A 23,222-nucleotide genomic window follows, 5' to 3' on the forward strand; every position below is an offset into this window, starting at 1 on the left:
CCATCGGAATTTTTGACCTAAGGGGCCAGGGTCGAACGAATCGACTTAAACCGTGCCTAAGTGTGCCGGTCTAACCGCCGGGCAAGGATAGGTGTTCGAGATAGCGCAGTTTGGTATTTTAGGTTTGCATCGTGACAGTGTGGCGCGAAGCCGATGAAATCGTTCAGCGGAATTGTAATTGCCCATATTTACGCTCTCGTGCAGATAATTGGCGACGTCGCCGCCACCGCAGTGAAACAACTCTAAAAAACAACAACATTGCTTTCACTTTGAGTCGGTGCTGCCCAGGGCAAGACCAAACGACAGCATTATATACAGTTAGCAGGATTTGCGTTGTGTTTTTTAAAAAACAAGCGCTCGTTTGGCGCATGTAGACCCTAATTGATGAGTCAATCTGGCTACAGTCACCTAAACAGATTAGCTCTATGAAAGACAATAATTCACCTGTGTCTCGGAGCTATGTTCGAAAGGGATGTTCTTAAGCGGCGACGTTAGCCAATAAATATGGCAGGCGTATAGGCGACGCCCTAGATTTTAATAAAAATACCTAATTGGAATACGTAGTTCTCGATTTTCGGGCGATATGAATGAGGTCGCCATATTCCACTGCACTTTAAACGGCTAATTGTATAAGTCCTAGGTAATACGTCTTAACGTCAAGCACAAAATAAAGTCTTCGGCACGTTTCGTTAAGTCAGCACTGAGTTGATGTGGTCATGTGATTAACGGGCCGCAAGAACCCGCTAATCCTCTTACAGACCAAAAGGACCTTGAGTGTTTTTGTGCTGCGGCGGGGCGAAAGTCGGTGCCGATGATTTTCATTCTCGTGAAAGGCTTATTAGGTGTAGATCGGCCGGTTCTTGGTTGCTGTGATGGTCGTGCAATGTTTACTTGTCTATTGCTTGGCTTAGCCTGTTGTAATCATTGGGATTTTTTTTAACAGTGTCGAGTCAGGACTTTAGTTTATTGTCGAGCGAATCTCTTTAGCGCAAGGTGTTCACGAAGCGAAAGTAAAATATTCGCTTGCGTTATTTAGAGAGGGAGTATGAGTACATTTAATATAAATTTATCGTATCGCAAACAAAAAACAAGCTTTAGAAGTAACGCGTAAAAATAGCTGACAGGTAAAAATAGTATGCGCCGTTCCACGTTTCTTTGCAGCGCCCTGGTGTGCTAGGTCCAACTGTCCATTCGCACCCCAGTCCATCCGCAAGGCTCGAAATTGTCGGTGTCAACGCCGCGACAACAGCGACAGAAAAGTGCAGAGAGAGATACCTACAAGCCCACAGGGCTGGACCCCGCACTTCTAAACCTCGGAACAGGTTGGGAGGCCATTTCGAGCGGGCATATTCCTGGACTAAGGCGAGACAGGAACGGAAGGATGTGGCGTCGCGACGCACACGAACAGCACAGAAGTAGCGCGAGCCGGTGGGCGCTCACGCCGCCTGATACAATGCTATTATCGCAAAGCCTGTTATCAGCGAGTCGATCTCCAGGTGACGCCGGTCCACCGACGACCAGTAGCGCTATAGGCCGGGTTCAAGTTTGCTTCGCATATAGTCACGACGATGTTAACTGCGCGTTTCCTGACGGTTTAAACTTGCGAGCCTTCTTATAACAACCCTGAAATCAGCCGACTCGCTTGATTGAAGCTGCCATGTAAATACGTAAGGGGTGCAAAAGGTTGCCCGAAGCGTGTTGAATGAACATGGCCGTGTCGATGTTTGAAGTGGGTATTTAAACTGGCTTTGTAATCACAGCGAGCGGCCAAGTGACGACGAGCACCCTTCCTAAGTCGTGTTATGCAACGATTATGGACGATCGTGCTTCAGATACAGAAAAGCGTAGCGATTCGACAACAATCGTTCCATGGTGGTGCTTTGTGTATTTGTACACAACTGCACTATACAGGAACAGCGTTGCTTCACGCCAGGCGCCAATTGTCTTTCTTTACTGACAGAATATTGCGGTGTTTTCGCGCAAAATAGCAAAGAAACGCACAATGTAAAAATCGGGGTAAACTGTGTGAGCAAAGTGCATCTACCTAAAACGATTGAGTGTTATTCGCAGCATTTTTACTTTAGCTATATGCTTAAAATTCCACAAATTTGTATCAAGTATTGTTGCTCTAATTAACTATTATTTAAAAAAAAACTATTAAAAAAACCTTAATGTAAATCATGGAGTAAACAGGTTGGAAAAACAATGTCGTAAGTCGTCAAAACTCAAAATGATTTGTTCTAAGCTGAATGGTCATACACCAGAGTCTAAATAATCCCTCAACGTCCAAATCAACCAAGCAAAATAGCATTTTATATATTTCATAAAAAGTGTCATAGAACAATGACGCTTGTTCAGTAACACTAGGGACTTACTTCTATTGTAGAGTTTGCAATTCTTACGTGGTTCAAGTGTACTCAGGTGCATAAATCACCGAGTCAAGTGCCTAAACACCCTCTCGTTCGTGTAATGCGTTGTGTACACAGGGCAGTGGCGTCAACGAGAGAAAGCCAGTTGCCTCGCAAGAGGGTGTCGTTCATTATGCAGTCAGTCAGGTGCAATTCAAGCGCAGTTCGAGCCGTAAAGCATCAATTTAATGGGGAGGGCGAAAAAAGCAATTAACGCGAGCCAGAGCGAAACGGTGGCACCGCAGACGGTCGCTTGAAATCTCTGGCCTCCGGCTTTACGGAGTACGACACTGCGAAATTCTGTCAGACTGGATTTGTGCCGCCATTCGCTGCTGCTCTGTTTTCAGTTAGTGTGCTATTCGGGTTACACACGCGATCTGTAGATGTAGCACGGGTGGCGACCATATAGTGCTGAGGTGTATTCGAGGAATCGCACGTTTCATTAGCTCGAAGTAGACCGACAGGTTTACCTTTGTTGGATTAAAAGGTTAAGCGTAGTCAAGCAGATTACGGATATAAATAGAAAAATAAAAGTTTTAGGAGTGAGATTTTAAGAGTATTTGTGAGAGAAAGTTTATAATGCGACGAGTCATAAGTCGTGCAAAGGAGAACTAGATCACGAGGGATACTTCTATCGCATTTCCTATAGCTGTAGGGAGCAGACAACTTTTGCAGAACCAAGGATATTCAAATGCGGTCGGATTATGCAAGCTATGACACATTGCTTACCCGCCCTGAGTTCAGCTCACACCCGGTAAACAACAACAGTATTGGCAATACAGCTCGAGCAAGTGCACTCATCACGGGACACACACGGCTCGACTAATTGCTTCGAGGTTTATGAATAGTGCATCTACTATGCCCAATACTGCAACCTGAACGAGCTCGTTGGACGTGAATCGGCGCCAAGCAGCGCTCTACGACACGAGAGAGGCCACGCAGTCTCCTGTGAAGTTCAGTACGCCCGAACCTTGCGTGCATGCAGTTGGCAATCCAAGCTTTTCAGCAGCTGGCAACCTGTGATGAGGGAGGACAGGCAGCTAGTCTGTGTTGTTGTTTAGCGTTGCATGGCGAAGCGTTGACGCAGCAAATCGCGAATTCGACGCCACAGCACCGCAACCACGAGCGTAATTGAGCCGAATTAGAGTTTTTATATCCATCGGGCGAGCATGAGCTTCTTTGTTATTCTAGCCGTCGGGAAGCGATTTTTTGGACGGCCTAATTGCCGCCGCTGACGTTTTGCGGCGCGAATTAGCGACCCGAGTTTATTTGAAGTCCGCAGACAGGAGCACTTTAAGGGATTTGACTATTATGATAGGCGGGCGGCTAGAATTCCTAATTTGAAGATTTTCTAGTAGCCCCAGGAGCAGCGGAAACCTAAGGTGCCAACCTTTAGATTTAGAAGAACTATTTTATTACTTTTCGTAGGGACACTTCTCAGTAGGTTTTAATCTGTTTCAAATGACTTGCAGTTGAACTCGTTTTTAACTTTGTCGCAGGCATGTATAAATGAATCTCTGTGCTTATGATAAGCATAGACTTGCTAAAAGTTGTACACCGGAGAGCAAATCAACAAGAATTTAGTAAGCAACCACAATTACGAGTTGAAAATTATAAAATGACCCGTGACGTCACGGAAATGCCTCTGTACTTGCCCGACACTGAAAGTAGGAAACGGAGCAGACGCAAGTGGCGCGAGTACAAGCGAATCCGATCGGCCAACAAAAAGGCGACCAAGGGAAATTGCCTTTCGACTTTACAGGAGTTTTTTAAGAAGACCAGCGACGGATGCAATATCCTGTGTGTTGCCGTGGCGTGCAGGTATAGAATTGGTTATATGTGCAACCTGCATTAGAACCGTATGGTTACGGCTATGTTTAAGGAGTCTTTGCACAACCAGTGTGCAATGTTGTCGCGTCGCGGCATAGCTTGAAACCAATATTTCTTTTGGAACACTATATACGGATCTGTTCATAAGTGTAATGGTGAATATAGTTTTGCGACTAAAGTGTATATAAACGGGTGTAACTGATGTGGCCTTCATATCACTGATGATGGCATGAGCATTTGCCGAAACGTTTGAATAATAAAGCACGTCGCACCATTAAATATTTATTTTATTTGTAAATAAAAAAAGAATAAAACTAATCAATGGGTGCAAACACATCATATACGTCGTGTGATATATTTTAAAACAAAATGCGAAATGACTAGCTGTTTGCCAGATTCCCCGGACTTCCTAAATCGTAATTCTACAGTTAGACAAATGTTGTAGATACGGTATTTTAATATTTTAAATATGAGGGGAATTACAAACAATATAAAATTACTAGCAACTTTCACAAAGGATGCAGCAAACTTCCCATTCTCCTGAACCCGGAAATCGACCTGGCAATCTGCCCGCCACCTGTTAATAGGGGCCTTATACATGGAGGTGAATATAATTGGGGCGTGTGTTTAAGACCTACAAGGATGTGTTGTAAATTCCTGCTCTGGATTCTGAGTTAATCAGATAGCCATGAACGTTTCTTTCACCAGATAAGGCTAAATTGTATTGATTGGGTTTGACGAGCGGCCATACTTAAATGAATGCCCCCTTTTACACCAGAATAACGTAGACTGTATATTTCTAGACTGCCAAGTTATGTTTGGCTTTTAAAGTAATTTATCTCATGAGCCGTGTCTCTTTTTACCTAAATGACGAAACGTTGCAAGTATTCAGCAGCTTCAGTTGCCAAGGAATACGCGGCCAACGTTTGCATTTGCGGTTTATCATTGGAGGCAATGTAGGATGAGAAAATCGACAGGCGATAAGATCAAGCGCGGCTGGCCCGAAATTTTGTTGCACATTGCCAGAAACGTGGCTCGTTTGCGCAATGCACTTGACCTGATCGAGATTGCTCCGAACTCGATACACAAAGTATTTTGCGTCACACGTACGACTTCCGGTCTCCTTTAAATACTCGCCTATTGGCATCGCGCTGTACCGGGCGCATTGTGCTTTGTGATCTGCACTCTGCCACCTCTGTGCCTTGCCTCAGTCATAAACAATAGCTGAACTGTCTCAGGGCAAGACCGTCACTCCTGGCATGTTATTGGAGGCTTGCACCATAAGGTAATCGACGAATTGCTGGAAGAAAACTTTAATAACACCTTATTCAAGTTAGGAGCGTCTTTTTTACGCATAATCATGTCGGGTTATCACATCACGATACATATAGCTCTATGAAGTCTCGTTCTCAAAATAAACTTGGCCTACACAACACATCATTGTATCTTTGGAATGTAGCAGTTTATAATGTGCTCTACAATACATGAGATGATATAGCCAACCGAATAATCGTTTTAGGGATTGGCTGATTTGGTGCGTGATACGAGTGGCGACTAGAAAAGCCCGCATTGTAGCTCAAACAATACAGTTAAATACAGAGATAACAAAGAGTTGACTTATCAACAAAAGTCAAGTGCCGACATCGAGCTGCACTTTCGCAAAGCCATTTACGCTCCGAATATGGCCGGGAAAATTCAATTCACATTGCACATCGCGTCGTGCTCAAAGTTGCCATGTAAACGTCGAGTTCTCGGCCGCACGTCATGCGAACCTGTCTTCGCGACCAGCTTATCGACATCACTGGGCGACAGAATCGTGCTAAACGCGTCAACCGCAGCTAATCGCGAACCGTTCTATAATTAAACCTAAAGTAGCAGGCTGCAATTTTCGGCTGCGCCAGCGGTCGAAGTCCCGAAAGCGGCCGCTCTCCCACGCTCGGCATTCCCTTGCCCGTTTGTTTTTGTCACGCTGGCTGCGGTATGTCGATGGCGGACACATTATTACGCTCCATTGCTGGGCAATTGCCGACGACCTTTCGCTGTTCGTGACTCTCATCAAACAAGGCGAAAAAACAAGTCTAAAAAAGCTATGGCGTACAGTACTGAACTTGTGACTCGGACGCACGCACGCGATCTCCTTTCGGGGTCCATTTTTTTGCCTTACACCTACTTAAAGGATAATACACCTACCGAATTCACTTATTGTTTTGCTAAATGCCAACATCCACATAAAGGAAGTCGTTGCACTCCGTATAAAGTTGCATTTATTGGCGTGCGAATGAAATGTAAACCTGGCTAGAGTGACTACTGTATCTTTGGGCTTGTTTTAGTTGATAACCGAAACATACTATAAAAACTACCATTTTTAGTGTATAAAGAGCTTTTCATTTATTTTTTAAGGCCGAAGACACACATTGATTTTGGCATTATCCTATCTTTGTTCTTGCAGGAAACCGAGAAGCAGTTCGCCGGCGTTCGTTCGGCACCGACACTCCTGGTCGGACGACTCCCTGGACCAGGACTCGATCGCGAGCAAGCAGTCGACCGACGCCACCAACATCTACGACGAGGTGGCCAGGGATCCTCCGATCGCTCCTCTCGTCATCCAGGAGAACGCGCGCAGCGAGGACGATCAGTTAATGGACAAGATGCGCGACAACGCCGACGTCGCTAGAGAAAGGAGAAGATTCGGCAAAAGAGGATCGTGCGACTCCTCCTTTTCAACCGACGATGAGGACAACCGCCGTCGCGGATCCTTCCTGGACAATATGAAGAGGAGTTCGTCAAAGGAAAGCCTCCCGCTCAACAAGAGAGGGTCGCTCACCGGCAAGCAATCACCGCTGGTGATTCAAACGACCGAGGCCGCCATCTTCGGTGGTGAGTCTCCGAGCGAGGAGAAGTTCTTCAACGACTCCTCCCCTACAGACGAGGCCAGCATCAAAAACAAGCGAAGGACCAGCTCGCTACACAAGCTGATCAAGGCGCCTACGTACGCGGCGAGCGCGCCCACCACCCCGCGCCGCTCCCCCGAGTCGACCCCTTCGACGGACCCCACGTCCACCGATGATTCGGACCCGCCAAGGCCAACAACGCTCACCCTTCTGAAGCGCGAGCGATCCAAGACCGAAGGAGACTTCGACGGTCAACGCCCGGTGGTACCGAGCCCCAACGGTGAGCGTCACGGCTCCTTGGACAATCACCTCGTTAGACCGCCGCTGCCCAAGGCTAAGCCGGGAAATCAAAAAACGGCCGCGCCTGATCGACCACCGGCTTCTCAGCAGCAAAATAAACCCGGAGACCTGCTGAAAACGCCGCGGCCGCATAGCGACGCGCCATCCGAGACCTCGACCGATTCACTGGGGACTTCGTACAGCAGCGGCATCACCTCGTCGCTCTCGGGCGAGTTCAACGCCTTCGAGGAGTACGACAAGATCGCGCAGGAGATCAACGACGATGGAGCTCCGCCTGTGCCGCCCAAGAAGCCCTCAAAGAAGCTCTCGACCGCTGAGTCTGTGGATTCGGGCTCGAGCGTTCGCGACTCACTCGAAGTGCCATCTAAGCGCGGTACCAACGCCGACAGTTGGAGCGACTTCGACAACAGCGATGACGAGAGCGTTGTCGGCACACAAAACAAGCCGCGCTCCAACTCGATATCGCCCAGCCCAAGCGCGTCGGTAAGGAAAACCACCTGGGTCTTAAATGTGAATTTTGTATTGATGACGAATTAGCATCCCCTTTGATGCACTGTTTCTGTAGAAACACTGGTTTTCTGAAAAAACCCTCCATGCGCGCTTGTCGCTTACTCAAAGTTCCGTTTTTCTAACGATATTAAATTTAGCAATGCTTGCTTTGATAAAACCACCTTTACTTTGTGTTGGAGAACACCGTACCGCAAAACGAGTTTTCTCTAAACACATTACTTAGAGGTCCATCGAAGCATTTTGGCCCCTTGTATCCCCCTCAAAGTAGATTGTTGTTTGTTTTGTGAGCAATAATGGTTTCAGTTCCATGTTAACCCCCTCTAACACGTCACATTTGTTAAAAGCGGTTGGCAAATTGCCCAGTGCGACAGCATAAGGGTTTAAAACGGGAAAGTACCGGAGCGCTGCGTGGTCGCCCCTTCCCCTTTCGGCGTGAGTTGTTGTGATAAGCCGACAGGGCTCAGTTCTAGTGGGTAAATGCTCTAACACGTCACGCACTTTGCAGCTGAAAGAGCCGAGCGAAGTGAAGAGGCACAACATCGCCAAGGAGTTGCTGAGCACCGAGGAGTCGTACGTGGCAGTGCTGCACCTCATCGATCAGGTGAGAAACGACGCTCCTTTGTTTGAAAGCTTTGTGCGTGGTGTCTAAAAGTGACGAAACTCAAAATGACCTATACACAATAACGCTAAAAATGTTTGCTATCTGAGTTAACCCTTAAAAAACTGGCGACATATTTTGGGTTCATCAAACTCTACGCGCCTTTTCATTATTTAAACTTGCGCCTTTTTGCTAGCCCGGCGTCACCCAAATGAGAGTCTGTACATTAGGTATTACCATTATTATGATAGGACTTATCGACTAAAACAATATTGGAACGATTTTGAAAAGCCCTAAGCTCCTACCAAACTACGAGCCATTTATTCAGGATTAGCAAACCTAAAACAATTAAACAACTATTATATAGCGCCGAAACCAGTCATTCCGAATAAATTAACAGCGTAATATGTTCTTGACTCAGGTTTTTCATAAGCGAATCATGGAGGCCGCCGTTCAGAAGCACATCATGCCCGAAACGGTGGTGAACAACATATTCTGTCACATTCCAGCGATCTACCAGTTCCACAGCAGTTTTTTGCTGCCACAGCTGCGGGAACGCCTGGACCAGTGGTACGACTATACGTGCATACTTTTATTTGTTGTCGGGTGGTGTGTGGTCCCTTGTGCAACTCAATAAATATAGCCAAGTTGTTACTGATTAATAGCTTTTACTGTGCCACTGAAGTTTTATGACGTTTGGACGGTTTAGTTAGACTTAGTCCAAGTGTTTTAAAGTTGGATTAAATTAAGCTATGTTTAGATTGGTAGGCTATACAAAATGTAAATGTGTCCCGGTTTCAGAATGCGGCTAAATCAAAACTATGAAGTGCATACATTGACCGATGCGAAAGGCTAGCTAGTTTACGTCTTGATTTTTTTCATTTTACTACAATCAAAACCATGTTCATAACTGAACCAAATAATACGAGTTAAAGCAAACCAGACAATTATTTTGACCTCAAATCGCAGGTTTGCGGATGCGACTTTGTGCCTGATCGGATAATTGATAGGGCCTGGAGCGATTACTCCGCAGTGCGACATGACGGCGAAAGTTCGCCATTAAAACCGCCGACTATAAAAAAGAGAAAGGAAACTCAGTCGACACGTTTCACACTTTTTTTACTGTGTGACTGTCTTTGTGTTAAAACCTACTACAAAAAAGCATGATTGATTTTAAATTTAAAAAGTTCAAAACATCGCCTACATCTACAACTTATACTGAACTTTCTAAAGCGGTGATATGTTTATTTTTTTTTTCTAAATAGTATTTACAAAGTACTAATACACGAAATACAAACCTCGGTTTGGATTTTGGCGGTGTCGTGATCTGTTTTACGATCCATTTGCATTCATTACGATGTGCACAGGCGACATGACGTGTCGGTCTCTTATGTTTGCCCACCTTTTTTGTCGACAGGGAAACCAAACCCAAGATAGGCGATATCATGACGCAAGCGGCTCCCTTTCTGAAGATGTACAGCCTTTACGTGCAAAACTTTGACGACGCCATCAACTTGATCAAGACCTGGTCGGAAAAGTCGCGCGACTTCGACGGGATCATCAAGTCGATCCAGAAGCTTCCGGAGTGCAACTTTCTCACTCTGCAGGTGAGAAAGATTCGCCGAATGTTGCTCACAGTTTCTGCTTTTATCCTATAAATACCTCGACCTCCTGTGTTATTCGTTCGTGTGAACGTACAGAGGGTTCGTTTTGCAATAAGTTTGGAGCCGTTTGACTGGCGTTTTATATCGCTATTATTTGGATAATATTAGTGTTTCTTAAATTGTGCTAACTTACAAAATGATCTAAAAGTAGACAAAAAATGGCGTTTTGCAATATTGATCTTTGTCCAAAGTCTACTTAAAAATATATGTAATAAACTTTGTATAAGATGGATGAAAACGTATAGGCCTACAAAATGGGTAACGGTCCAAGCATTTTCTTTCATACACAAATGTATTTAGCACCACATGTTGGGCCCCGTGCAACGAGTGCCTCGCTACAAGATGTTGTTGGAAGATTACGTGAAGCGTCTGCCCGACGATGCCGAAGAGAAACCTGTTGCCGAAACTGCGTTGCAGCTGATTTCAACCGCCGCCACTCATTCGAATGAGATGATGAAGAAAATGGTAAGAAAACTAGAAACCTGTCCATAGATTTTCTGTTTTTGCGAAACCGAAAAAACGGCAAAAGAATGAATTAAAATAGTACAAATACATTTATATTAATTTAAAATAGGGTCAGATGGTGCTATGTGTCATATGCGTAACAAGGTGTGGGTTGACACATCTCATACAGACGCATGATTAGCCCGTCATCATTCCCGTTTGACCTTAGAAGGATCTGCTATAAAAACCTCGAAATTTAGTTCAAAGATGTGCGGGTAATTTTATCGTTTGTGGGGCGCACAATTTAGGCTGGTTAGGCTCAACAGACATTTTTGAGGCTCATTAAGATTAGCCTGTTGAAGATTCTAAAGCGTTGAGGGGTAAAATTATTGATTTTTGCAGGACAAATTTCATAAACTCGTCAACGTTTTCAACCGCTTGGCTGACGTCAACTTTGACATCGTCGACGTTTCACGCGAGCTTTTGCGGGAAGGCAAAATCATCAAGATCTCGGCGCGAAACGGCGAAAAATACGAAAGATACCTGTACTTGGTAAGCTAATAGAGTTACAATACAGCTACATGTTTATTACACATATGTTTGCACCGAAAGACTATAAAAGGATAATAACAAAACATACCTATTTTCGACGGAAATGCCTTGTTTTGCAACGTATTATTAAAGCTTATATGCCATCGGTTCTAGATAGCGCCGCTTACCAACACAAGAACGCTCCTAAAAGTTACGTGCACTTCTACAGTAAACCAAGGCTAAACGCGTTGTTCCAGTTGGGCATTTGTTTTCAATGCGCGATCACCTGTGCCCGTTAACAATATAAGCGATGTCGATCATCATTAGGCGAGATAGTTATCGCCGCGATGCAAGACGGATCTCGTGACAGAAAGTCATGCTTATGTTGTTACAGTTCAGCGACATGTTGCTATGCTGTACGCCGCTCAACCGACTGCAAGGCAAATCGTACCGGGTCACCGCCAAGATCGACCTTGACGGTATGGAGATTGTCGATGCTAAGAACGCGACCGTGTCGAACGTGTTTTGCGTGAACGGCACGCAGAAATCGATGGAGTTTGCAACCGGGTGAGTGAAAGTTTTCACGAATTTATTTGATTTTTTTGCAAACTAAATTGCAAATATTCGATTTAAACGGCCGCGATGCGTATCTGTTTGGATTTAGCTTTTGGAATACCTGTTAGCTTGTTGCTGGCGCGTATCTAGAAAAACTAAATTATAAATTTATACAATTAAACTGTATTTTGTAGATTTTAATTTGAAAACAGCAAGTTAATCATATTTCACAAAAGTCTTTAAAGCTAGAACTTAAAATCGGCATAAAATCGCTTGTCTAAAAACGACTTGCGATTCCCAATTGTAAATTTCGTAGCAGCAATGTTAGGGCACAACTGGAATGTTGTTGATATCGCCTTAGACGCATACACCTCAAACCGGTTTTGCCGTGTTTACTTATCATTCGATTGTAAATCGTGATTGATTGTAGAAGCACTGTAGACAAATGCCTTTCTAACGTTAAAGCATGTGCGTTTCAGGACCGCAGAGGAAAAAGACTCCTGGATGGAGGCGATCATCACCGCGGTCCAGGAATTCGTAGAACGCAAAAAGTCCTTCGCGCTTCGCGTCAAGTCGCCGGTTGACACCCAAGGCTCCGCCGACGCCGCAGCCTTTGCAAACGGGGCCGCCCATCAGGGAACTCACCTCAACGACGCCAGTCCGGTTCACCCGGCGCCGGCGTCGGCCAACGACCAGCTAATGGACGACGCCGACCTGGGCCTGCGGGCGCCACGCTGGATCAAGGACCACGAAGTGACGATGTGCATGTGCTGCCAGAAGCCCTTCAGCACACTGCTGCGACGAAGACACCACTGCAGAGCCTGCGGCAGGGTGAGTCCTAAAAAAGTTTGGGCCTCATGCGCGTGGAGAAACAACCGACTTTTGGCGCCCTTTATAAGTCATTAACAAAACTTTTCTGAGATGTCTCCAGTATAGCCATGTTTTCCCAAAGCTCTTGTTATCACCGTGCGTTACCGGTATTGTTATGCAGTTTCAACTTGACTGTTCTCGTGACCTTTTAAATATTTTGACTTTGTGTGACACGGCAGTTAAAAACAAACGTTAGCCAACTAATCGTCTTTTCATATTAGTATCGATTGTTTGAAAAACATTCAATACCCAAATATATGATCTGTCTAGCAAAGCATATTTTAGTATTTTTAGGAAAAAGCAATTAAGAAGAAAGTGATATAGGCTATATTTTTCCATCATAAGAAAACGCTTTCTGTTGAATCAAGTATTTCCGCAATCCAATTGACAAAAACACTCTTCTTCTCAGGTCGTGTGCTCCGAGTGCTCCGACCACAAGTTGCAGCTTCAATACGAACCGGAAAAGTCTCAGAAGGTGTGCATCACTTGCTTCAACAAGCTCACAGGCCGACAGCGAACGGAGGTGGATGACGGAGAGAAAAAGGGCGTCCTCGAGGTAAACGCCTTTTCCTAAATAACAAGGTTTACCTTTTATGTACAAATTTAAAGTAAACACATTTCTACGCCTTAATGCATAAAAAGGCAGCCGTCTGTTTTGATGTCGTAATGTAAACGGCAGTTCAAACACTGGATTGACAGTAATTTAACGGTTTAGTTTTTTAGTTGAAACAGTCTATTTCTGTGCCATTTTTTCATCAGAAAGAGAAAAATAAGGAAGAATCCATGTGAAAAAAAGTGTGTTTAGGTAACTAATGTTGCGTGATTATTTTCTAAACGGCATTATCGCGTCAAGCTTGAAGTGCGTAATCATAAAATAGGAGCTCTAAGAAGCCTCGTCGGATTATGTGGGGATTAAACCGAGAGTGAACAAAAACACGTCCTTCATTTCACAAGTGTAGCATTACGTTTCGTTAACACGCGCCGGAAACCATGTAAGACATTTTAACCTTGGTCGCGTTAACATTTCCACCACGTTTTAATAGGTTGAGGCCGACGCTTTTTCCAAAAACAGCGTCCTAGCCGAATATCTCTTCTTTTCTGAAAGCGCAAAGAAAAAGGGTTGGACCAAGACCTGGTGTGTGATCCCGAACAACGAACTTTGCCTTTACTTCTACGGAGCTCACCAGGTTTGTAGAATACACTTGATTTCATATTGCGCAATTTTTATTGCTTTACTGAAACCCTTTGTTATGTAAGGCGCCTTTTACTTGTGAACAACGAATCACTTATTGATAAGTCCTTATGTGCTCAAAATTTATAAAGCCTAGAAAACAAAGCGTACAAACGTGTAATCACCATGTTGTTTAATTAAACACGTTTATACATACGCCCTACATTTTACTGCAATCTTGACTGAATGAACCCTTTATATTCACTAGCTTCGAATAATCATATAATGTTGCTTATTACAGGACGTACGCGCCCAAATGACGATGCCTCTGCCCGGTTACGAGGTGACCGCGGTTAACAGCAACGACCACAGATGCTGCTTCCGGCTGTCACAAGCGAGAAAGAACCTCTTCTTCGCCACCAACACCGAGGCCACCATGGAAAGGTGGATGTACGCTCTGCAACGCGCCAGCAAGGGCGAGGACATAACGCGAGACGAAGTGTACAGCCTCGGGAAGCAGCAGAAACAGTCGCCGTCTGACGAAGGACGCTACTCGAGTGGCGGCAGTAGCGGCGATGAGTCGTGGGAATCGTAATAGCACGGATTCAAAAACTTGTCAATGCTTTGCAGACAACCGACTGCTGCTTTTGATTCGTTTCAAGCCATTGGCGGCTGCCTTTTGGCTCGTGCTGACGGCCCTACTTAGACGCACTTAATTATTCGTTGTTGTTTTTGTTTTCGTTCTTGTTCTTGTTTTCCTCCCCTATTTTCTGCACATACGTTTTGTTTCGCTGCCATAGATTATTACTAATATAAACAGAACGTAATGTTACTATTATAGAACAGTCACTGTTTGACCTTGTTGAAAGCTGTTCGGTACCTCTTAGGAAACCAGCTCGAATGTAAATGATGTCAGGGCTTGTGCCAATAGGCACTTTAGGAAAGTTGGGGATTTCACCCAACACCCTTAGAGACACTTTGATCCCGTAACTGTGGTAAAATCCCTTTCAATGACCTGAAAAACAAGTTTTACAATGTATTATCGTTGTTGCTGAATATTTCTTGCGTTAAGTTCCAGTGTAAAGTTATTTATCGCCACCGTGTTTCAAGTTAATCATAACAGATTTCCGATTTTTCGTCGCCCTTTGCCATGCCTAAATTCCCCAGATCTATGATTCCTTTTGGTCGGTTTGCGTCTATTCGTCATTCCACATGTAATTTTTGAGACGAACCAAATGCCGAATATCTGATTGAAAGCCGCCCGACGACCATCTTCACGCCTTTGCTTGTGTCGCTTCTTTCGTTCTAATTTATCCCGATCACTGTATTTGCGCTTGTCATAATTTGTTGGTTATTTTTATCAATAAATTAGAAACTATCTTAAATGGTATTGTGTCCCTGTCATTGACTAAACGACGTTTAAACAAACAAAAATTGTTTAATAGGCAGTTTAAGCAGTTTTATAATAAATCGAAAATCAAGGGTAAATAAATTGTTTGATGTGGCAACAGTCACAGCCAGCAAGTCATTATGAGAGTCAATCCACTTCAAGTCAAGTCATTTAAATAAAAATAATGCATTAAACAGCCTACTAAACAAATCGGTAAACTCGTCCGATTTAATTATTAGCAATAACTCTAAAAATGACAAAAAACACAACTTACAGCAAGCAATTTTTTTACGTATACAAAATTTGTGTTAAATTACCAAGTTTCATTAAAAAAATATTTAAGGAAGGCATTTCATTTTAGCCAAAGTTATTTGACAAAATGACTTAATTAAGTAGACTATAATTTGAGTAATTTTGGTCAAAAGACTTGGGAAAATCAAGTCATTTGAACATAGTGACTTAACTTTACTTGGAATCACTCTTGAGAATGTTCTTGCGAAATCAATCAAGGCTCAAGTAACTATTTATAACTACAAATGAGCCACCAAACCTTCGGTCAATCTGGTCTAGACCTAAGTAGCCTACGACAAATACGTTACATATTAGAAGCTTGTGTCTCAGTTCATTTTTCTAATCTGAACTCTTTGCAAAATCTATAGTCACCTAGTGCATTCAACCGCTCCACAATCCTCGAAATTCAGAAAACTATGCCATCGTCTAAAAATACTTGAACGAAACGTTTAAACTATCCTATATAAAAGCTGTAACCTAAACTAAACCAGTTTTGGGTCTCATGGGCAAAATAAGGTGAAGAAAGTGGTTTGATTATGAGTTCTCATTAATTGTCTTTTGCCCGATGAATCTTCCCTACTTCTCCAATGGGAATTGCAGAGTCTAAATACAAGTCCGCACAGTTTTTGTTGGCTGGCGCTGAGCAAGCCAGCATGCAATCCAGCAAGCAACAACCGTTCTGTTTATTGACTAGACATGACTGGTGTATATTCATATAACGCTATAGCATATACAAGTTGAGAATTTGTATGAAAAAGAAAGGCGACACGGAAAATCGGAAATGTTTTATAACCCGAAGCCTTTTTGGCAGCCGGGAACTGTGACAGCAACGCGTTCACACAGGTGAAATACTTTTATCTGTAACGGAAATATGTGTCACACAAAAACATTTGTCATGTGTGAAAACAGCCGAAGCTTTGTTCTCAGAGTGACAGCGAAAGTTTTCAATAAAAGCATGAAAGAGTATCCACATAATGCACACTCAATAAACACCTGAAATACTCAATTAAACATCTGAAATGACCCCAGATGCTACAAAGGCATAAATATGATTTTTCAGCTAAGTATATCCCATATTAGCGTGGTCCAACTACAGGCCCGCGAGCCAAAAGTGGCCCGCGGACTCTTTTTATTGGCCAATGAGCTTTTTTTTGTGGGCTAGAAATGAAATCAAAAAAATATTTTTTCACATATTTAAACGCAAATTTTATCTCGCTTATGTTAAATTATATCGGTTTCGCGCGAATGCCGAGCGCTTTACGGCCTTGGACTCGGTAAAAACTGAAATTTCTGTCAAATTATCTGGTTACTGCACCTTTCATACACATTCGCGCTTCGCGGTATGAATTTACTTCGGTTGCATAATTGCACATCAGTTGTTTTAAAAACGAAACGTTTCTAAAGAATACATGAATTCGGACGTAATTGTGACGTCATATGTCCCCCGCCAACTAAAATTCGGATACGCCATTACATCTTTGGCCCGCTTCATGAAATTAATTGTTTCTGTTGGCCCGCGACAAAATATATTTGGACCACGCTGTCCCATAATATCTAATCGTAAAGTTATAGCCTACTAGGGTAGAACACACTACATAACTGAAAAATTTAGTCAAAAATTTAGAAGCTTTTTTACAGATTTCGAATACCAATCGTCTCCTGTAGGCAAGCCCAGTGCTCTTCAACCGGTGTGCACGCTGCACCCTAGGGTGAACTAAAATATACTTGGGGTACACCTGTACGAAAAGGTATAGGCCTACAAGGGTTCATCACAAACTTTTAATGAACCAATAATATTTGACATTCTGGATATTAGAAAAAAGATGGTTTCAATTTCAACTGATGTATAAGGGTAGGTTTCAATTCAACTGATGTATAAAAATCCTGTTTTATGACATGCAATAGTACTCGCAGCCTGTAGTCATAATCGAACTCTCGCCGACAGTGTGCAAAACTTCGGCAGCTCCGCGCGGTTTAATTGAGATGATGATATTGATATGCATAATGATTTTTCATATCGCTTTTTACCTTAGTTTACCTTTTAAGTAAACAAGGTGCATGAGTTCGTCACAACAACCTTAATAGTTCACCAAACCCAAAAAGGTTGAAGAGCACTGGGCTAGCCAACGCGATCTTTATTTGTCAGAATTTTTGAATGTAGGGGAAGGTTGCCCTAGATGGGACGTTGCCTGAGTCGGGACTTGAGGATTATATCAACGTGCCATTAGGTAGCCCCAATTCGTAATTATTTTTTGAAGCACCCAATGGTAGCCATCATTTTAACACAAAAACATTTCGGTAGGCTGACGGCGTTTTTACAACATATCAATCTAAAGAAAATAGGGGTGTTTTCTTGCTGGTTTTATTATTTTTATATTTGAGTTATTTCATATTTGTTGAAGTTGTATAAAATGCATTTTTTACCAATATATGGGTAATTTACCAAGTTTACTTATACAGGTAAGTTTTTCATATTATCTTGTACCTATAAGCAGCCAGTATCATTGGCGCCCGCACGGGAGGAAAGGGGGGGCACTTGCCCCCCCCCCCTGGAATTTCAAAATGCGATTATTAGTATTATTTATAAGTGCAATATGTATTACTTATGAAGGTTAAAAATATTATACATTATCCATTGCCCCCAGTGGCGTATCCAGGGGGTGGGGCGGAAGTTATTACCCCCTTTTTGTAAGTGATATTATCGTTTTTTGTTCGTTTTTGTCATGGTTTAAAAAAACTGTTCGAAGCGGCGTGCTTTTTAAGTAATTGGGTCACGCGTCTTAATCTAATGCGAAACCAAAATCGAGTGCAAAACGCCGTTTTCCGTTTTTTGTTTGGTCGACTATAATCGCTGGAAGTTTTTCTCTTTCGTTATTTGTTTAGGTTGACTGATCAACAAGTGTGTATTGGACAATTGACAACGCTAAGTCGAACCTTCTTTCCTTTTTTTCCTTTTTTCTTGCTGCAAAACGTCGAGTTATACGCAGTATGTTCCTCGCTGTTCGGTCTCTGCGCTAATATCCGAGGTTGGTGTAGCATCGACATTTGTTTAACTGAAGCAGATTCTGAAAAGGAGGTATAATGGTGACTGTCGTGCGCGTTTCAAAGTCTTCATTTTTAAGTAATGATGGTTAACGCAAAATTATGCTCTTTAAGCATACTCTAAGAACACGTGCTAAGTATGCAATGGACAGAACTTATTTCCCCTCAACCGCAGCTTGTAATTTAGCTGACTTGGCACACAGCTCGGCGCAGATGTTGTGCTAATCGTGGCATAATAACACCCGGAAAAAACGATCTTCGTTTAGTATTGCAGGTGGTGAAAGACGTGCTTGCAATTTAGCGCTCGTTCCGTTCATGGAACTTGAAAACTGCGCCGCTGATAGTCGAATTATGTGTGATTTTACCACAATTAATCACACATATTTCACGGTCATAGTTTGTTTTTTTGCATGAAGTTAACGATTGCACACCGTGATTTCGCAACTGGCTCCTGACAGGATTGTTGACGACGCACGTGGTCGCTTTTGCTGAACGTATTTGGCTGTTCTGATTAGTTTTGTTATCACGTCTTGCAATCACCATTCTATGACGTCATACCGTCACTGTTTTATGACGTCATTATTGATTAACGTCAGACGAAAAATAGGGGAATTCCCTAAGTTGAAAATGCAACCTACATTTTGGGTTATTGTGACAAAAAAAATGGACTTGCCATTGCCTCTTTTGAAGAAGCTAACATTTTGTTATAGTTCAACTAACAAATTTTAATATGGCTAGTTTAAAATTTTTTATGTATGACGTAAAACATTTATACGGTTTACCTATCCATAAAATACGTACCTATTCGAATTAAAACAAAATTATTGCTTAAAAGTTCACTAAAAAACAAACGAGCAAACAGACAAGATTTGGCCTAGGTCGTGTGCGTTGAGAGCTATCAACACAGGCAGAATATTTGCATAATGTATTCACAAAAAAAATAAAGGTCCAAGACAGTCACTCTTTGCCACACACTTGTCCTGTTAATTTAAAAATATTAATTTTCGCTTACCACAGCAAATTCGTTCTAAGATTCTGTGAATTGTTCTAAACAGGCTAGTTTTAAACTTATGTAAGTGTAGCAGGTGGAGTTCAAGTTGTTTATAATGCTTGTGGTACAAATTGATCAATTTAAAACAACGGATTCTTCCTGTCCCATCTTGCGAATCACACTGACCCATCATATGAAACTGGTTTCTAAAGACGGGACACAACAACGTTAGAACGCTAGAGGCAAAGTTATAAGTGTTTTTTAAGCGTAAAGGGCAGAGGTATCAAGTATAGGCATGATATTATTCAAAATTATTGTTATAATTGAGAACTACAATCATTTGAAAAAACGTGTCCCATCATGGGCAACCTTCCCCTAACACATCTAGTTCAAAATTTGAACAGCAAGTTTCCTAATTTTTGTTACATGCGAAATACTTTTGAGTAAAAAAGTGCTCAAATAAGCTTATTGGACCTATGTAGGCTACGAAATAGAAAAAATTGATTGCTATAGTTAATTGAGTATAAATAATGTGTAAAACTTTTAAATAAAAATATTTGTTATGACTTGAGTTATACTTTTGTAAACCATTTGGAATTGTTGAAGTTCATGAATTTCTGAACGAATATTATTAGACCACTTTTGAAGAACTGGCGGTCAACTCTTAAGTTTTTCCGCTGCGAATCCTTTTCTGCAAGCCTGATTGTAAAAACCGAATATTACAATTTTTAATGTCAAGATTTTATTAACATTTCTAGGTACATTCTGAAGTTGGTTGAATTTAGTAATGTGGAAAAAAATCTATTCGATATTATCTTAACCTTGGTTCTCCGGTTATACTAAACGTAAAAACTTTTGGTTTTCCTTTGTGCGTCTGATAACTAGTATAGATTTGCAAGTTGATATTTCTCACGACGTCAAGTGAAAACAGATGTTGTGTGTAGGCTAATCGTTATTTAAAAAGGGCATGGCTAACAATCAGTGGTGTCACGATTAGCCTTAGACCCGAAAAGGCTGAAAGAAAGCGAAGCACAAAAATGATTTCCGCGGGAGCCTTATTGGCACCTTTTTGTTTGATAATTTGGGTACCTTTTGCACTGTTTTTCGGCTGAAACACTAAATTTCTGTTTTTCGGCTTGAACGCAAAAATTACCTGTAAACGTGGTCAAGAAATAAAAGGTAACAATACACTAGAGTAGTATCGCTAGTTATTCAGTACTAAAGTGTATTTATTTTTAGCACTCCACTGCAGTCGGGTTACGGGCTCGGGATTCGATTTATTTTGCTGAAGTCGGACTGATACAGGCGGTTTAGGATCGAAACGGTAATAAACTCTTTTTAACAGACTCGATATCCCTGCTTTACTCTAGGACACGATGACGGAACCAGCGTTCAAGCGGTCTTTTGACTGCTGTTTTCTCTCCACAGGACGTTTACTTAAAATACCACCATAAAACGCAAACAACAATAATTGCTAACACAGCTTTTGGACCAGCAGATTATATATGGTGTCAATTATAATTATCAATTTTATTTTGAGGATGACGCAACCCTCAAACCTAGTAGAAGGTTCCCTGGATGTTGGCAGTAAGGCTTCGCCTTTGTTGGGTGGAGTGAAACAAAACATTTGGACAGAAGCGTATGGTGATTCTGAAAACTTGTCGTTTAGCGCCAGGAATGTGCCTGGTGTTTAAAAAATCATATTTATGGCACAGAATAATTCTCCTCTGGAAAAGTGTGAGCCATGTAGAAAATTCCCCATATCCAGATATTTTAGGTTGAAATGGAAAACTTTTAAAACAGTTTTATCTAGTCCTTTTTCTTCGTGGTTTAATTTCAACCCAACCATCTTCATCAGGAGTTTGGCTGTTACACGATTTTTCCGCAGTACAGTTAATTTTGTTTTTCTCCTGCTGTTGCTGTTTATCAACATTGCCTTCCGCCGCGTTTAACTGGAGGTTTTCAACGGCTAACAGCTCATCATTTGCATCTGCTTGTGTGTCCTGCCATTTAAAAAAATTACAAAAAATTATTATTATTAAATATTATAGGCTATGTTTATGAATGACACAGCATGCTACAACTATAACGTTGCACTTCTATTAAAGCACATAGGTAAATATAGCACAATAAGCTAATATCCAAATCAATTCTAAATTGCAAATGCTAAGTTTGTTTACGGCCTTTAATCTGAGTATGCTTCGGATTTAAATTAAAAAATATGCCCAGCTTCGTATACCATTATAGATCATGGTGTGACTGGGTTAACTTGTCCCCAATGAAGGTTGTTAACTTCTATTAATATAACTAATAATTAAGATTGCTCATTGACATTTGCGCAGTTTTCTTAAAAAATCAAAATAAAATAGGGTAAAGTATAACAAATATATATATACTAAACTAGACCAGGGGTGGGAAAAATATATATTTAAACATTCTAATTTTGGACTAAAATTTTATCAGCGACTTTAGGTAATATTAACAGAAGCAATTGGATCATTAAATATTAACACGAAGACAATCTTGGCTATACCTTGTTGCTTGCCTCGCCTGAAATGCAATTTCCCATATTTACACATGGCAATGCACGAAGCCTTTTCATTATTTCATCATGGTTTCCAGCCACCCACAATTGGTAAAGATTGCAGAGTTTTACAGAAATTTCCTGAGTACTGTTGTCCTCTGTTACAGTGTTAAACTCAGTTGAAAGCAATTCAGCAATGAAGTTTTCAAGTTCCCATGGTTCAATATCATCTATTAAAAAAAGATGAAATAGTTGGTTTATACAAAAAGAGAAGAAAAGGGTATAAATTATGTGAAAATAAGTAATTACTCCAGCGTTGTTTTTCTAATACCAATGAAAACAAAAACATCTACTGTTCTTTGCATTAACAACAAAGTTTATTTCCAAAAAAATATTTAAACTGTTGGGGGTATGCAAAACTTGTGTTTTATTTAAACAACAAATAAATGAAAATATGTTAATTATTCTATGTTTACCATTTTCTTGAAAGAAATCCTGTATTACACCAACCATCCACTGTGCCTTTTCACTGCTATGTGGACCCCCAAAACCATGCATGACTGCAAGCTAAAATAAATACATTTATATTTTACCCATTTTGATGTAAATGGAACTCCATTAAACCCTTTAAACTGAAAAGACATATCATATGTTATCAAACTTTGGATTATTGGCAATATTACGTATTGGTTAAATTCGGCTTGCAAACTTATATTCACCTGAAATGCTGTCCAACTTTTAAGATAGCCCTGAATTCCAACATAGAAGAGTCGCTTTGTTTCTTCAATATCCATATTTGTTAACCACAATTAAGGTGTAAACATTGTCATAGCAAATATTGATAAGATTGCTATAATAAATAAACATGATAAAAAAGTTTATTTACTTAAAACTATAAAAAGAAAGGCTGCTTTTGAGAAAATTTATAAACAGGCATTATAAATTTGAATTACTTCAAATTTCGCTAAAGCAGAAGTTCTATGCTAATGTTTTTTAGTAAAACTATATTTCGTTTGTCTCATGAATAGCTAAAGATTTTAGAGTAGTATAGACACTTAAAAAAAAAAAAAAGTGGTAGGATTCTGGACCAGCGCCAATAATTTTTATCGTTGCGAGTAGCTGCAATAAGATTACGTCAAACCTTATCCTTACTTGTACTCAACATTTGGCAAAAGTATTTCCTATATACACGCGTTACAAATACAATGATTT

General features: G+C 41.5%; 2 protein-coding genes and 1 non-coding gene across 3 annotated transcripts in view; 1 reads left to right on the forward strand and 2 right to left on the reverse strand.

Moving 5' to 3' along the window:
- LOC146147980 (uncharacterized) overlaps positions 1-15,138 on the forward strand; it is a 29,470-nt gene extending 14,332 nt beyond the window's left edge. The window contains exons 4-14 of the mRNA XM_083387390.1: positions 6,688-7,912; positions 8,445-8,540; positions 8,959-9,107; positions 9,955-10,144; positions 10,502-10,666; positions 11,048-11,197; positions 11,571-11,743; positions 12,211-12,562; positions 13,011-13,157; positions 13,645-13,788; positions 14,074-15,138. Coding sequence (XP_083243516.1) covers positions 6,688-7,912; positions 8,445-8,540; positions 8,959-9,107; positions 9,955-10,144; positions 10,502-10,666; positions 11,048-11,197; positions 11,571-11,743; positions 12,211-12,562; positions 13,011-13,157; positions 13,645-13,788; positions 14,074-14,367 — 3,085 coding nt within the window. The 3' untranslated portion in view covers positions 14,368-15,138. The remainder of the gene's footprint in view (positions 1-6,687; positions 7,913-8,444; positions 8,541-8,958; positions 9,108-9,954; positions 10,145-10,501; positions 10,667-11,047; positions 11,198-11,570; positions 11,744-12,210; positions 12,563-13,010; positions 13,158-13,644; positions 13,789-14,073) is intronic.
- On the reverse strand, positions 10,776-10,880 carry LOC146147981 (small nucleolar RNA U13). The gene has a single exon (XR_014495259.1). It is a non-coding gene; the product is annotated as a small nucleolar RNA U13 (small nucleolar RNA).
- A 5,131-nt stretch (positions 15,139-20,269) lies between the features above and the next one.
- LOC146147982 (pre-rRNA-processing protein TSR2 homolog) lies at positions 20,270-22,862 on the reverse strand. The gene is made up of 4 exons (XM_083387705.1): positions 22,730-22,862; positions 22,487-22,577; positions 22,020-22,240; positions 20,270-21,489 (listed from the first exon to the last, which is right to left on the reverse strand). The coding sequence occupies exons 1-4, from the start codon at positions 22,802-22,804 to the stop codon at positions 21,292-21,294; spliced, it is 585 nt and encodes a 194-aa protein (XP_083243831.1). The 5' UTR covers positions 22,805-22,862; the 3' UTR covers positions 20,270-21,291.
- Between the last annotated feature and the right edge of the window lie 360 nt (positions 22,863-23,222).

Source organism: Ascidiella aspersa, chromosome 4 (assembly GCF_963924565.1).
Source record: "Ascidiella aspersa chromosome 4, kaAscAspe10.2, whole genome shotgun sequence".
Classification (NCBI taxonomy): Eukaryota; Metazoa; Chordata; class Ascidiacea; order Phlebobranchia; family Ascidiidae; genus Ascidiella; species Ascidiella aspersa.

What these genes read in the sequence shown, in the direction of transcription:
- LOC146147982 (XM_083387705.1), bottom strand. Translation starts at nt 22,804, where the DNA reads ATGGATATTGAAGAAACAAAGCGACTCTTCTATGTTGGAATTCAGGGC. An exon ending in GGATTTCTTTCAAGAAAATG is followed by an intron (nt 22,241 to 22,486) that starts GTAAACATAGAA and finishes TTTTTTTAATAG; the next exon opens with ATGATATTGAACCATGGGAA. An exon ending in CAGGCGAGGCAAGCAACAAG is followed by an intron (nt 21,490 to 22,019) that starts GTATAGCCAAGA and finishes TTTAAATGGCAG; the next exon opens with GACACACAAGCAGATGCAAA.